The following is a 16,002-nucleotide window of genomic DNA, read 5'->3' as shown; positions in this document are numbered from 1 at the left end:
GTCTACTGTTATGAAGTTCTTTACCCTAGGATTTTCTATGATCATAAGATATGGTCAGTAGTCACCTGTGACCTTTTAATATTTCTGCTGTTCTACGCCCAAACTAATAGTTACACTTTTGGTAGACTTTTATATGCACTACCACCATCCTATTTAACATCCCATTGTAAATAAAATAAAAAAATAAAGATATTTATAATGTTATTATAAGTAAATAAATTATTCTTTAGTAGATTTCCCAGTAAGTACAGTTAACACCTTGTCACACTGCACTTTTGAAGACAAGGCCAAATATCTATTTTATGCAGAAATGACCTAATTCACACATTGTGAATAATTATCCTTAGCTTACCGGTGCATAGACATGAAGTGACCATAGAGAAGAGGTCTATTTAATAAAGTGTTTTTGAAATATCTGGGTCACAGCTAGAAGTGAAGTCTTTATTTATTGAAAGCTCTTCATTTTCCTATTGACATGAATGGAGATGTTTTAAATTGGCACTTTTCACCCTTTATTAAATAAAGCTATCAGAGCAAAACCATTATGCCAGATTTATACTAATGACAATTTATTAACTAAACCTACTAATGTGCTGCCTGTAGAGCACAATTAATGGAAAGTATTGTTTAAAGTACATTCGTAAGAAAAACTTTATATACATATACATGCCATCTTTTGCAATATATACTTATATGTGGGAATATAGTGCTGCTCATATAAAATTAAGGGGTATATTTATCAAATATTTCACCCAATATTGACCAAATTTAAACACAAACTATTTTTTGAATATTTGCCCTATGTATACAGGTAGTCCCCGGGTTACATACGAGATAGGGACTGTAGATTTGTTCTTATGTTGAATTTGTATGTAAGTTGGAACAGGTACATTGATGTTTGTCTCAACATATTATTAGGCAGTGTGGTGTCAGTTACTGTATACAATCCTCACTGTGAGTTAATCACAAACAAAGCAAAAAAAAACTTTATAGAACCTAGACATTCATTAACTTCTGGAGCAAGCTGTGCTTAGATATTTTCAGGGTCTCCCCAGGCAGGTAGCACGGGATCACCCAAGGCGTGGAGTCTAAGTGACACCAGGTTTTTACCAGGGTACCCCGCAAGGGGTGATGGGCCAGTAGCCTGGAGGCCACTGGGCTCTTTCCTGCTGGAGGTCACTAGGTCGCCACCCTTGGAGTCACCCTACTTGAGGAGGAAAGCTGGAGCGGCCTCGGTGTAGAGACAGGTGGCAGACCAAAGGGGAAGATTCCAGGTACAGGTCTGGGCAAACAAGCTTGGTCAGAGTCCTAGCACAGGCCAAGGCAGGCGGCAGGCAAATGTAGTCAGAATCTAGGTATGGGTCAGGGCAGGCAGCAAACAAATGTAGTCAAAGTCCAGGCAAGGGTCAGGGCAGACGGCAAGTCAAGAAATAACAAGATGCACAATCCAGAGTAACAAGGTAGCTGGTACAAAGTCACAGCATCAGCCTCCATTACTGCTGAGACTAAATAGCCTTTGCCCCTTTAAGGAGCTCCTCCCCCCTGTGCTGTGTCAGTGTGAGCAAGACTGCCCACAGACATGTGAGAACAGGAAGTGCTGCATGCTAACTCTGGCAGAGACAGAGAGCGAGTGCTGCACTTGGCGGCTTAATGAGGCAAACATGCACAGGACCCTGAAGGATGACCTAGTGGGGAGCGCCACGGGAACCGGCAGGTATTGTGACAGATATGCAAAAAGAAACAGCTGCGGAGTTTGTCTTGTTTAATAAAGAGGTTGCAGAACAGCAAAAGACTTCTTCTGCAAGTCATGGGAAGCACTCCCTCCCCCCATCAAGCCTCCGTCCTGCACACGAGCGAGCAGGGAAGAGCAGATAAGCCCAGTTCGTATCTAGGAGTCGTCTGTATGACGGATGTCCTTAACTCGGGCACTACCTGTATAGATAAACTAACAAAGATCTGCCCTATATTCACCCAGGAAAAAATACAGTGTATTAGTCAACTGTACACTCTTTTTTTGTGTACTGGATATTTGCCTGATGGCACTGCAATTAAACTGTGGTGCCAGTGGCCAATTTTTACTTTCCGAAACCTAAGCATTGCACTTATTTTTTTTGAAATGTAGCCTTTCGACTTTTTGGCCATGCGGTGCTGCCATCAAACTGGGATACAACTGAGGAATTTTTACTAATCCATATTCATATGACAGTAGTGTATGTGTTTTGTGTCTTCATGTTTGCCAATCCACTGTTGTTTAACTATGGTGTCACTAGCAAACTTTATTCCATCAAAACCTAAAGGTGGCAGATTTATTTTTTGAAAGACAAAAATCACTGTGTATTTTATGTATGCATTTTGGCCTGTTAGGCTACAAAAACTGGAAGTATGGAAACAGAAGGGAAGATTGTGAGATGATGATAGGAAATGTTTTTATAGTTTTATTTTTAAAAATTTTACATTTTACAAATTGTACATTTCAATCATCAATCAAAAAACAAACCTACAGTCTAAAAGAATTTAAAAAAGGAAAATACCCACTTATTAAGATAGATCTTGGTCAAAAATAGATTATGGACACAATAGGGCACAAATAATTACCCTGGTGCAATGCACTGAAGTATTAAATCATCTCTACTATGTTTCTATTGAATAAACTTTTTCCTACCTTGTCATTGTTACTGACTCCAATTCATTACCATTATGGCTACTCTCAGCACCTCCTCTTATTGGAAGGGGATGAGTAATCAAGATTACAGACCTTTTTAAACTTCACTGTTTCGTTAAAAATGAAATACCTGGTAAAGGTATAGTAACAAATGTTTGAAGAGTTCTTTTTTCAAGTGTTAGATTCTACATTCTCTAGAATGACCATTCGTAATCAGGGTACGATGGAATCCAAGGATTCCTCCAAAGGTTGATAGGGGTTCCTTAAACTATGGCTGACTGGCCTTCCATTTAAAGATGTCTGCATAGTTCTAGAGTCTAGGGTCCAACACCACTTGATACAGCCAGCTGAATGACTCTCATGATGATTTAGGTGTCTATAAATATGTTAAACTAGCCACTTCACATGGCATTCTATCCACTGGTCATAAATTTTAAAGGATTTTTCCTATTGAACACCCAAAATTGTATTTTAGTAGGGATTCTCCAAAACCTGGATTTTTTTAAGTGTTCCTCATGGAACAAAGTTGAGTAAGGCTGATCTGCATACTCTTCTATTAATTTTGAATGACACTCGAATGTGCGTGTGCAGTGGCAGGCAATGTAGTGGTGCACTGAAAAAAGGAAAACCCCCAAAAATTAAATGCCCTTTTTAACATTAAAACAAAATGTTAACAAAATGTGATGTGTGCGTATAAAATGGGCTTTATTAGGAAACACAGGAATTATTTCTAATAAATGGAATGCATGTATCATTTTTTTTCGTACTAAACATATCAAGCATGCATCTTCCTTGAGTTGTTTATATTACAACTAAACTCTTTTTATTAATTCAATATGTCATTTTATAAGGAACTGGTGGACATTCTTTTACAGAATCTACTAAGTTATAACTTATGTTAACCTTTATTAAAAGTGTAGTTTCTACTCATAAATAGTAAACTGTAGAACTAGAAAGCAGTGTGAAAGCACTTGCTTTAAATCCAAGTCACGCATATCATATAACTGCTCCTCTGTGCTTGTTCACCCTGTCCCTCCCAATTAGTGTTCTAGTAACCATATAAAGATGAGTAAACAGTACATTCATTAGCCCTCTGAGCAATTGTCGCTGTCCTATACCCTCTCTGGGGCAATCAGTCTCATAAAATCCCAGCAGAACGGCTGGCAAGAGAAGAAAAATCCCCAAACATTAAAGGCAGCCCGTGCTGATAAACAGCAGAAATTAATGACAAGACATTTAAAGAATTTATTGAGATGATTTTGCCGTGTGTATTTCATACATGACTGATTATGTTGTGAGTGATCAGATGGTTGAAATCAATACAATAATGCAAAGAGCAGTCTAAGGACATGCTCTGAAGCAAATTTATCTCATTCAGTGGCTGCAAAGGAAAAATGGTAAATAATTTAGAAGCTAGGCAGAGGTAGTGTTTTCTGTTCGTGGACTAATAACGAGTTCTGGAAAGCCCGTGCGTTCATCCATCTCCCGAGTGAATTGAAGGTCGCTGAGTTCCCCAATCACAATTTCAGCAGTAGTGAAGACCTCCAGATCTCCCATAGCATGGCCACCGATGGTCTTTCCATCTTTATCAGACAGGGAGATGTGCAAGTGAGCATACTCATTAAGGGTTCCAACCAAAGAAACAATTTCTAATTTTTCATTTAAATTTATTATCTGCAAAACAGAAAAAAAAATTTTATTAATAAAAAACAAATGAATTTCATCAGCTAAACGGACCTACCATTGATTATTAATATTATTATTAAACAGGATTTATATAGCGCCAACATATTACGCAGCGCTGTACAATAAATAGGGAATGCAAATGACAGACTAATACAGACAGTGATACAGGAGGAGAGGACCCTGCCCCGAAGAGCTTACAATCTGATTCTATTGTTTTTTGTTTTTTTTATAAAGCAGCAAATCTAGCATGTATTATTACATGTTTTATTTTTAATATGTGATTGAATCTCGACCAGAGAATGTTTAGATATGCAGCTTCATAAAAAAAATGTCCTAAGCAAAATTTCTCATCATTGACATTTTGGAGAAATTCATTAGAAGCAATCAGCAATAGTCCATCACAACCAGAAATCATTGCTTAGTTTATGTGAGTTTACTTAATTAGTTAAAATCTGATTTGTAGGGCTAACTGCTTATGTTTTAAATCAGTATGACTTGATCAATGATCATTGGGCTAAACATAACAATTATGGTAATGTCAATAAATTCACAATAAAATGATAACAATAAAGTTCTTTGGATTGTTTTAATGTTTATTACCCTAACTAGGGAGTTTTTTGTATAATGAGAATGTGACCACCTGAAGGTAATTGCAGCTAATTCTATAGTAGAACAAAAAAATTATACCCCATCTTTATGTAGCAAGGATCTGTGCACCCTAGTCTTCAGTGAAGATTGTGTCATGGCAGAAACAACAGTGCTTGCAATGTCACGCTGTACCATACATGAAAATGGCCTATATAAATATAAGAACTGGAAACTGTTCTAAAAATTACCCAAATCAAGTCGACCACTGTGTGTACCTAGTAGATTTGTTTCTAAGCCCTTAGAATACCACAGAGAAAACAATTACCTGATTGTGATATTTTTCACTGATCAATTTACTTTAGAAAACAACCACAACTGCAAAAGCTTGCCAGCATGCTTCAGAGGAAGGCCACAGTATAGAAGCAGTGGTCTATCTGCAGAGGCTCAGTACACTTCCTACTAAGTCAGGCCTATAGCTCTACAGTCAACAAAGCCCATGCTCTATTCTTATTGAAGAAATTTGGAGAGACTTTTGGAGGGCCTCATGCTGACCGGGGACAGGCTTTTCTACTGATACTGTGGGTGGTGTTCGACAATTTACATCTTTTGTTTTGATACACATGGGATGTATTTAGTGAGTTTAAGCTAAAAAATTAAATTTGGTTTTCACTGTAAAGACATGAATATTGTTGGGAATGGTGGCGAAATCTTTGGTGTTAGTGATTGTTTACAGGTAAGTACAGTTATGGGAGATGGGGTATTTACATGTATACTAAGAACTGGTATTTACCAGCACCAACCCTTTAGCACAATGAACTAACATACTACTGTTGCCTATAGGGGTACTTAGGTAATTGTGACTCCTCATACCACTACCAGCATAGTACCAACTGGCAGAGTAAGATCAGGATGCATAAGGCACGTTGAGCTGAGCATGCAACCCTAGTGTTTTATAAAGCCATATCCATTGCAGGGTAATGGGCAAATATTAGGAGGTCAATAATAATAACCTTAAAAAATGCCATTGGTGCCTTTCCTGGTATTCCTGGGAAAATGTTAACACAGCAGCCAATACCAGCTCCACTTAAAATCTGCTCAATATTCAACAGATTACAAAATACCTATGCTTTTGGAGAACCAAAAAAAAAAAAAAAAATCAAGGGAAAGTCATAAATGTAGCCCTCGTGTCTTTCAGAACTATTATACAGTAATTCTATTCAACAGCCGGAGTTTAGAAGGAAAATGTCTGCCAAGTAATTTAGACGTGGAGTGCGAGGAGAGGTATTTCCTTTGTGACATAAGAAATATTCTACATATTTTACCATTTCAGCACTGCCAATGTCTTTAATTAAAGATTATATCAAATTAAAGATGACAGGACACCTTCAGGGGAAATGCATTTCATTCTCTGCATTTCTGGAGTAAGACACAAAGAACAGATTTTAGGAACAGCTTGTAGTGTGGCACCAAAATCTTATAATTACATAATTAGGAACAGTACACTTCTCTTGAAACACTCCACGGCCATCTTGCTGTATCTATGCATGACTTAAAGTGATCCAGTATATCAAGCAGACCTGTCAGGTACCTCATTTCTATTCACAGCATCTGCATTAGCCAGTCTAAGTGTTGCTTTGGTGACACTGCCCACACATGTAATAACAAATGGTGCTCTCAGTTCCTTCTCTTGCACAAATTTAAACAATGATGTGACTATTTCTTCTCCTGGTCCCAAGCGCAGGGCATACACAGACAAAGAGCTCGGTCCTCCCTGAATGAAACAAAAGAAAAGAGATAACTGTTTTTTGTATTTGTCAGAAAACTAAAACTCATGCATACCAAAACAGAAAAATAGATTGGAATAGAAAATATTATCTAAGTTTTTTCATATGTGCAAGATTGTGTTTCGTCAATTTTAGCAAAACTGAAATCGAGAGTTGACTTTAATATCACCACTTCCTTTTCTCTCATTAAAAAAAAAGCTATAGCTCGAGAAGAAGCCTTTTTTTAGGTTCTCTTTAGGTTTTTTCTACTTCTTTTTAAGAAATTTGCAGAGTTTTTGCAGCATCATCATGTGAGAAACACAGGTTTCAGAGAAGCATTGTTCTGTTAGACCTGGGGGTAACAATCTCCAACAAATGGATATTTTATTTCTTCAAGTTTACGTCCACAGTAAAGTACAGTCATTATTTGGTCCCTAGCTGTAATTATGAAATGTAGAGCACAGTCCCTACCTGGAATGTGTCAATAGGTAGGTAGAAAAAAATATAATTGCCTGCTGTGTCCCCATCTCCCTATATCAACACTTAAGTGGCACACTACTACTCACATGCCTACTCACTATACTCAGTTCCCCTAGAGAACAATTGGTGCTGGGTCTACTTTCAGGGCAGTCCAGGTGCAGTACCATGCTTCCCATGTTGTTAAAAGGACAGGAACTGGAGACACAGTTGGCCATAGTAATTATACTACCCATGGTACAGATAGGGAGTGCCATGTATTGTGAACATTCAGTTAACCTTCAAAGCTTTTTTGAATGCTGTACTAATAATGTATGTATTTATAATAATTAATAAATTATTTTTTTATTTACCCATGTTTATATGTTTTATCCACATTTATATTGGCCAACCTATACCTCCATTTAATATTTCATAAACATTGATAAAGCAAGTAATGTGACATTCACCAAACAGTCTCTGGTGGTGAATCAATCACTATAATTTACAACATATTCACCTACAGAGAATGATTGCTGAATTTAAATTTTACTTAAAAGAACTAATACATAAAACACATGTCATATGTTAAGGTAAGTTAAGCCAAATATTTTGTAGCTGTAGGTGCAGCTTTTTGTCCTTTAGGAAATGTTCCACAGTTTTAATATACATTTATGTTTTTTAACATGTTATAAATTTGCATGTTTATAACTGAAGATGAGGGAAGAGAGGGCAGTTAGATGCCCCTGGTATCAACCACATAACATGAAACAAAGACAACAAAGAAAAAAGAGAAATGTCCCCCTAACTAATTATCCATGTGTAATTGTAACCCTAAAACTAAGCTTCACTATTGTTCTGATATTAAAACTAACCTTACTTCTAACTTTTATCTTTTTGTACTCCCCGTAACCCTAACATTAAACCTCCCTGTACTTCCCACCCTAAGACTAACCTTCCATGTAATCTCAACAACAATCTGCCCCATAAAACCTATCCCTAATAATACCCTGTAATTCTAACACTAAGATTCCTAAGAGCTCATTCTTTCCAACTGTCCGTCTCCATTTGGATAGTCACATTTAAAGACCAAAGCCCTAACAGTCTGATATATCAGGCAAAAAGGTTGGTATTTGTATAGTGATAGGGCATATCAAGGTCAGGCAGTAAATACACAAGAAAATATCAATTACACTACATGGAAGCAGTCTTTTAGTGTAAGATACATAGAAGTGTTTAAAAAAAAGCAATAGGTTTAAATATCTATTCTTTGCCGCTAACATTTTAAGCCACTATTAATATCCAAGGTGTACATCTAGAAAAGAACTGACCTTAGAAACAGCAGTGTGCTAATCCAACTGTAGAACACTAAAATCCATTCCTCCAGATAAAAAAACAAGAAAAATTATTTCCAAAAAAAATACATTGAGCCTGAACAGGCTGTCTCTGGTAGATAACTCTAATATCTTATAAGAAATGGCAACCAGAAGCTGGTTGCTGTTTAGTATGTAATTAGATATGCGATAAGAATCAAAATAAATCTATATGAACAGTTTGAAAAATACTATGCAGATAAGATAAGCTTTTTTAGCATTCAGTTTTCTAGCTGCCCTGAGCTCTAAGCGCTGCCTGTGAGTTACCCTGCTGGGAGACAGGAAGAAGTGTTGACTCATCTTTGCCAACTGAGATTTTATATTCCGCCAACTTAATTTCTCCGGATGCTGCTACTTTTGTAGCCTGGAGAATCTTATTTTCTTCTTTAGTTGCTAACCTTGGTGCCAAAAAATTAAACTTCACACAAGTAGCAGATTGCTTAGGGAAGAACTGTTAATAGTTATTAATAGCACTTTCAGAATCAGAGTATAGTTTATGACTTTATAATGAAACTCAATAACATTTTATCCTTTCTGGGCAAGAAACGTAAGTACAAAGTTATGCAGGATGTGCAATCACAGTATACACAAACCAATACTATTTCTTCAGTCTAAAAAAAACAACCCTAACAACACCCCTCTTCTATTTCAGTATCACACACTATGTTGAATGCATAACTGGCCAGGTAGCCTGTGACTGGGTGTTCTTACCTCTCTGTTGTATTTTTACTCTTTGTATACTATGCTCTAATTTAATGATTCGTTTCTGGAGCTTTTTGCTCCCTTTTCCACTTTTGTGTGCCCTTTGCAATTACTCACTTCCCCCTTTTCTCCCATGTGCCTGTGTCTTTGAAGTCTCTCACTTCTTCTTTCCTGTGCCTCTCTATAGTCTCTCATTTTTTAGGTTCCTTTGCCTGTGCCTCTGCAGTTTCTTTCTGCAGTTTTCTCTTCTGTGCACCTGTATCCCTACAGTGTCTCTCTCCCCTTTCTGTATCTTTGCAGTATTGTACTCCCCATTTTCCCCATGTGGTATCCCCTTAGTATTATTACCAGACTATTTTAAAGGTTTGGGACCTATCTGGATAGAAAATTGAGTATAGCAATTGTGTGTGTTCCCCTCCTAGTCAAAACAATACCTCTGGAACCTGGATTTCCAAAGGAAGTAGGAAAAAAGAGGGCTCTATTCCCACAATGTGACCCCAGTGTTGAGATTGAAGCCTCCAGATATCTGCCCCTTTACCCTGAGAAAATTTGTGAAGGGGTGCTATGTACCTCACAGGAGGGGTTACATTAAGTCTAGAAATAACCACCCAACACAATAAAACATTTTTTTTTTTTTAGGAATATTAATTGTAATCTTTTAATTAAGGGTACAATTAATATTTACTTTGCATGGTCCAGTAGTGTAAAAAGGCGAGATCCCCTAAAGATCCACCCAGCATTGGCCGCACCTATTGCATAATGAAAGGAGCTCTGCCTGGCTGTTGAAAAAAATGCATGGACAAATGCCATTGAATAAATGCCATTGACAACTTAGTGATTCCTGGCTAGTTTGGCCGAGCCTTTGCTATATGTGGTCAAACTCTTTAAGTTTTAATTTACAATTGCCTAAGAGATTTATTGAAAAGACTGCAGGAGTGGCAGCAGACATGAACAGTCAAATGTGTGTTAACTAACAAAATATGGCAAATGTCCATAGCTTAAGCGTCTACATACATTTGTGTATGTACACCCTCTGCTTTGCAACAGATTAGACAAAGCTTTGTTTGTCTATTAATATAAAATTAGTGAATATTAGTCTTAATATGCACTGTTCCAATAAGTTTTAGGTTGATTGAGCAACTAACTGACTTGACACAAAGTGAATTAGGTTTACAGATGTAATTTGCTATGTGTGCTTTTCTTTTTTTTTTTGCAAAATACAAAATAGAGAGTCTTGAATAACTCACTGTAATAATTGTCCCTATTTTATTGACTAGAATAAGCCTTAAGGTTATTCACCCACTTTATGCATCTTTCACATATTTGCATATATAGCATATAGAGCACTAAATACTGTTTTCAAGTTTTAAACTGATTAGATAAAGAATATCCCTAAAACCTACCCTGACTACTAGAAAGTACATGATGACTATTATTAAAAATATACCACCTAATGTGTTACTTGTCTCATACAAAGAAAGAAATTGCTTACAAAGCCTAATATTACACACTGAACATTAATTAACCATTTATGCTGTGACTGAGCCGCCATGTAAGCTTCACACATTGCACAATTATCCTTTATGCATAGAGATTTCATTTCAATGCACCTGCCACACAGGAAGTGTCAAGTTCCACGTTTAATTCCACCCAGGCCTAGGTAGAAATAGAAGAGGCTCTATGTAACATTGTCCGTTACACTGGGTTTGTTAATGTATTACTCTACAAATATTTAATATTGAAAAGAACATATAACAAAGGATTTACATTAATATTTGGTAGACACCTGGTAACATACTAGCAGGACAATGTAAAATGTTTATGCAGTCTTCTATGTAACAGATGAAAAAAATAGATAGATAGATAGATAGATAGATAGATAGATAGATAGATAGATAGATAGATAGATAGATAGAGAGAGAGAGAAGATAGATAGATAGATAGATAGATAGATAGATAGATAGATAGATAGATAGATAGATAGATATAAAGTTAGTACTACCATGTAATACCACATTCTTGTCTTATAAGGTTCTAGGAATACCCCATGGCCAATTAGCTGTATTTTGTTGTACAGTCACCATGATTGTAATGTCCATAGCAGTGTCCATGCTGTTTCTTTATTATCTAATTTGCCAGGAATAGTTGTAATAAAGTAGTGTAGTTATTTGAACTAAACTGATTTGACACCAAATAACTAATTTCACTTTATTGAGCTGCTTTGGCAAAATCTACTCTTTTGAGTATTTAGGAGTTCTTTGTTTGCACAAAAAGTCTAGTATTGATTGCTTATAATAGGGAAGGGCATTGGAATGACCTTAACAGCATACAGGTTCTCTGCCATTGTCCAGTCAGTAGACTGGGGGTTGGTCCTTGACCCTTGACCAAGCTGTGATCCTAAACTGCCATTGAGAATAGTGAGGTCGCTGGCATGGATGCGTTATCAGCAAAGAAACTTTAAAAACAAACAGAATAATGAATAATTTGGCTGGTAGAAAAATCTTTTCATACATTTTTTAACTGTGTGTTTAGCTGCTTGCCTGGGGTTCTGCCTAAAATTGAGAGATGGCAACATAAAGCTAATTCTAAAGCTATATTATAGCTTCATGTTTACACATATCTGTTTAAGGGCATTTCTTTTAGACTGTAGATACATGTCCAAATCGATATATTGAGGGTTTACAATTCACCCCAGGGATGTGTTTTTGCAAGAGCCTTAAAAATTTGTAATTTAGTAATTTGAAATTTGCCTAAATTAAAGATTTCTTTTTGGTTTGATATAAAAATAAATTAGCGTACTATGTTCTACATATAATTCTGTGCCGTTTTTACACCCTGTAGCAAATACCAATACAAAATATCATGGGAATAACACAAATCTATGCAACTAATGTATTCAATGTGTTACTCTTTTATATAGGACTTTATATTATATATACACACACACATATATATATATATATATATTATATACCCTTGATAAACTGATTTCCATATCATCCTAGATGGATTGGGAAAACATTTAATTTCCCGTGAAGTTAGGGTATGTTCTATTTATTACAATGGGTAAAACAGCACTAAATAGGTAATAAAATGCGTCTAAAGCATCTCCTCATTTACAACCTATTTACCCATTCCACGTAGAATTGCCATTTGTTTTAAAATGTTTAACTAAATAGATAGACATTTTCCCTTTCATACCTCACTTTGTCTTTAGCTTCTGCCCATGTCACCCATGTTGTTACCAATCCATAGTTAAATTAGATACACTGATTATGTTTTTAATGGGATTTGTTCTAAATGAAAGCTCAAAGTCTATAGCTTTTTGTGACATTTAGCAGCGCACACAGAGCCTCATGAGGGGGCTTTAATTGTTCTTTCCTGATGAGGTACAACAACTGACAGACTTTATTCACACATCTTTTAGGCAAGAAAAAAAAATATTTGGGTACATTTTACATCAGGGAAACCCAATGCAAAGGAAGCAGTAAATGTGCACTGTACAGTATTACATATCTTTATCATAATAATTACTGATAATAACTGATAATACAATATTTTATAACTGATGGCCTTAGTTGGTCAACTCTTTTACCAGCATTTAACATCTCTACTCCCCCATGGCAAAGTTTAGTACAGGTTTTCTTCTTCTATTGCTGCATTCCTTTGACTAACCCAAAAGAAAACCAAATGGATGTAGCTCAAATTATATGAACTGCAAAGTCAAATGCTTGATGTGAGTCAAGTTCATGGTCTTGAGCACTGCCTCGTGAGCCTAAGACTGAAGCTTGCAAAAGTCCTGGGACTGACAAATATGATATCTGGACAATGGACAAGTGTGCATGTTTTTATACCACAAGTACTCCCTATGTCCCCCTATGATTGAGTAAAGATAAGAACTGGTTGGGAAAATCCAACATGGATGACCCTGGTGTGTCCTCATATGGGATAGTATTTGTCTATTGGAAATCAGCATTGATCGAATACTGATGTTGTCAACAGACAATAGCAATATTAAACGAGAATATAGGTTCTCACTCCTCCATGTCTATCCCAGAAATCTTAACATGAATGTACCTATAGACTTTTAGTTACAAACTCCCAATCCCATTTTTAGTTGGATTTGAAGACAATCTAATTTTAATGAGCCACCAGCAGGCATGACAAGTCAAGAAGTATTGAGGGAAAAAGCAATCAGCCATATAGGAAAGCCATATTGTTTCCTCTAATAGAATGGCCCCAGAGGTGTCAGCACAATATCAGTAGTCACATGCCCACACATCCAACCACTTTCTAATATAAACTGTATGTTTTACATTCAATTGATTTTGGATTGTTCTTATTTCTATTAAAAAAAGAATAGTAACATTTTAAGCATTCAGTAGTTCTCCTTGTATATCACCATTTCCAAGCTCCCCTTAAACATGCAAGAAGATATTTTATCAATAATTGAACTATACAGTAAACTGCACAATTCACAATATGCTGCACAGGAAACCTTAACCCTGATACCCTTCACTATTTTTAGTCACAAAATTCCATTTGCTAACTTCAATATAGGATATTAAAATATGAGATTTTAAATAATAAAGAAGGCATTTATAAACCCACACCTCCCAAAAAAATTAGTGAATAAGGATGGAATGATCTTTTAAAACATCTGATTAGAAGTGCTAGGCTAGCCTTCAACATAATACTATTTTTATTTGTCGCTTTTGTTATGATTTTGACTTTCTTCTGCCTCTTTATGTTACTACCTGTCTGCAAGCATTTTCTTCTTCTCTGCCAAGGGGTCATCCTTTCCAACCTGTGGTTCGCAGGCTCAGGGCGGTGGGCAGGTTGTGTCACTCTAACATTGGAGGTCTGAGTGGGCAAGTTCTGGAATCATGATGTCACTCTGGGGGAAGTTTCTTCCCATTTGAGTGACACACGGCCCCCCACGCAAGCGCAGTCCGGAGTCAAAAAAAATTTAGTGGTCTGTGACGTCAAAAAGGTTGGGGACCACTGCTTTAGAATATCTAAGAATTATTCCACTAATATAATGTGAATTTATATGTGTCTATGACACAAATAAATCAAAATCATACCAAAATGTAACCATTTTCATTCTTCACTTTTATTCAGTTAGTCACCAACCTACCAACAGGTATTCAAAAAACTCAATTCTACACTATTTTATGGATTCTCGTGACAAAGAGATTTAACTCTCTAAATAAAACCTAGGGACAATTTTGTCTTGACTTTGAAGCTAGGAGGACAGATAACAAGTAAAAATTCTAATCTCCTAATCCAGTCAATCAGAATAAAGTTTTCTTTTTTCCCAACTTGAATCAAGATAGCTAGAAGTCTGGGGGGTTTAAGGTTTCTCTGTCTGTTTGACTATTGACAGCTATGACATGTCAGCTATTCATTTTTTCGCAGGTTAGGAAACCCTTGTTTTTCATTGCTTGCAGTAAAACTTTACTTTTCTTGTTTCTAAATCAGGTCAATTGTAAGTACAAAGATTATAGCTGTAACCAGCAGAGGACCCATTCAGGTACCATGGGTCAAAGGACAATTAGGCTGGCCATACATCACCAAAGTAAGTTGCATGAGTCTGTTTATCATGGAATTGTATGACAATCTAACAGTGTACAAGAATAATCACATCAGAGAACAACAGAGACTCCTACAGAAAAGGACCCACAAACTATATAGTTGCACACTGGTCTATTAACAAAACCTAAAAATAAGGCGCATGTTAATAATAAAAAATGTGATAATAGCTGCTAGACACTGTATTTTGCTTTTTACCTAAGGTTGCTTAAAGAAAACCTAAGGGTTAATTAAAAAAAAAAAATAGGGAGCTTTACAAGGTAAATAAACACTGTGGTTTTAATGAGTAATAAAAGTTTAGTACCAAACACACAAAGTTCAGTGGCAAAAACATAAGTTTAAAAACTTCTTCCAATTCTTTCCTCACATCCAATTCTCAGATGACAAGCCTTTTTCTAAATCTATGAATTGCCTGTTGCCTTCTTCTAAGCGATTAGGTGATGACATAAGGCAGTCACACAGAGATGCAGATTTCCTCCTATCTCTAACTGCACAGTCCATTGTAAAATAAAGCATCTCAGCATCCCCATAGATAAAACTAAATTATTGTGTGCATTTGAACAACTGACCAACGGAAAGCACAGGTGAAGTGATCATTTTTTCGCTCTGCTAGCCAGTAGGGGTGCAGATTTTGCCTGTGCAATTTGTCAATCAATTTATTACACAGACAAATAAAATGCAGAGCTAAAGGTTACCTGGGATGTGTTCTGTTAAGTAAGTGGTTAATTGAGTGTTGGGATATGTATTTTAAATTTTAATCCTGCACTTCTGGATAGCAGAAAAACTATTTAGATAACCCTATCATTTATTTAGCTTCATAAACCTTTAGATTAATTAAAAAGAAGGCCAGGTATAAATTTAATGGGAGACTATAGGGGAAAAATAAAGAAAATTGTAAGCAGGTAAGTTGTTTATTGAAGAAGGGGCAGGCAATGTCCGTTGTGCAATAAATCAAACTTACCTGCCTGTTTGCAATCTTTTCTGTTTTGTACACTGAACTGCCTATGTGCAGCTTAGTATACAATCCTGGCATACCTACCTGCAGACAATGAATAAACGCCCTGCACACACATGGGAGTTTTGTTATTCCAGCCAAGTCAAATAAGATGGCCAAAGATCTGGAACCTGAATAAGGATGTCGATGCTCACAATTACACAAGGAGAGGTGAGTGTACTT

At 36.3% G+C, this 16,002-nt stretch overlaps 1 protein-coding gene across 1 annotated transcript in view; it reads right to left on the bottom strand.

The window, feature by feature from the left end:
- Positions 1-3,887: 3,887 nt before the first annotated feature.
- LOC140329304 (bifunctional protein GlmU-like) overlaps positions 3,888-16,002 on the bottom strand; it is a 32,966-nt gene continuing 20,851 nt past the window's right edge. The window contains exons 3-4 of the mRNA XM_072409499.1: positions 6,525-6,707; positions 3,888-4,336 (exon numbers count right to left, since the gene is read on the bottom strand). Of these exons, the coding sequence (XP_072265600.1) occupies positions 4,076-4,336; positions 6,525-6,707 (444 nt within the window). The 3' untranslated portion in view covers positions 3,888-4,075. The remainder of the gene's footprint in view (positions 4,337-6,524; positions 6,708-16,002) is intronic.

The sequence above is a fragment of the Pyxicephalus adspersus genome, chromosome 4 (assembly GCF_032062135.1).
Source record: "Pyxicephalus adspersus chromosome 4, UCB_Pads_2.0, whole genome shotgun sequence".
In the NCBI taxonomy this organism is placed as follows: domain Eukaryota; kingdom Metazoa; phylum Chordata; class Amphibia; order Anura; family Pyxicephalidae; genus Pyxicephalus; species Pyxicephalus adspersus.
The sequence above is the reverse complement of the archived record's forward strand: the minus strand, read 5'-3'. Positions and strand labels throughout refer to the sequence as shown.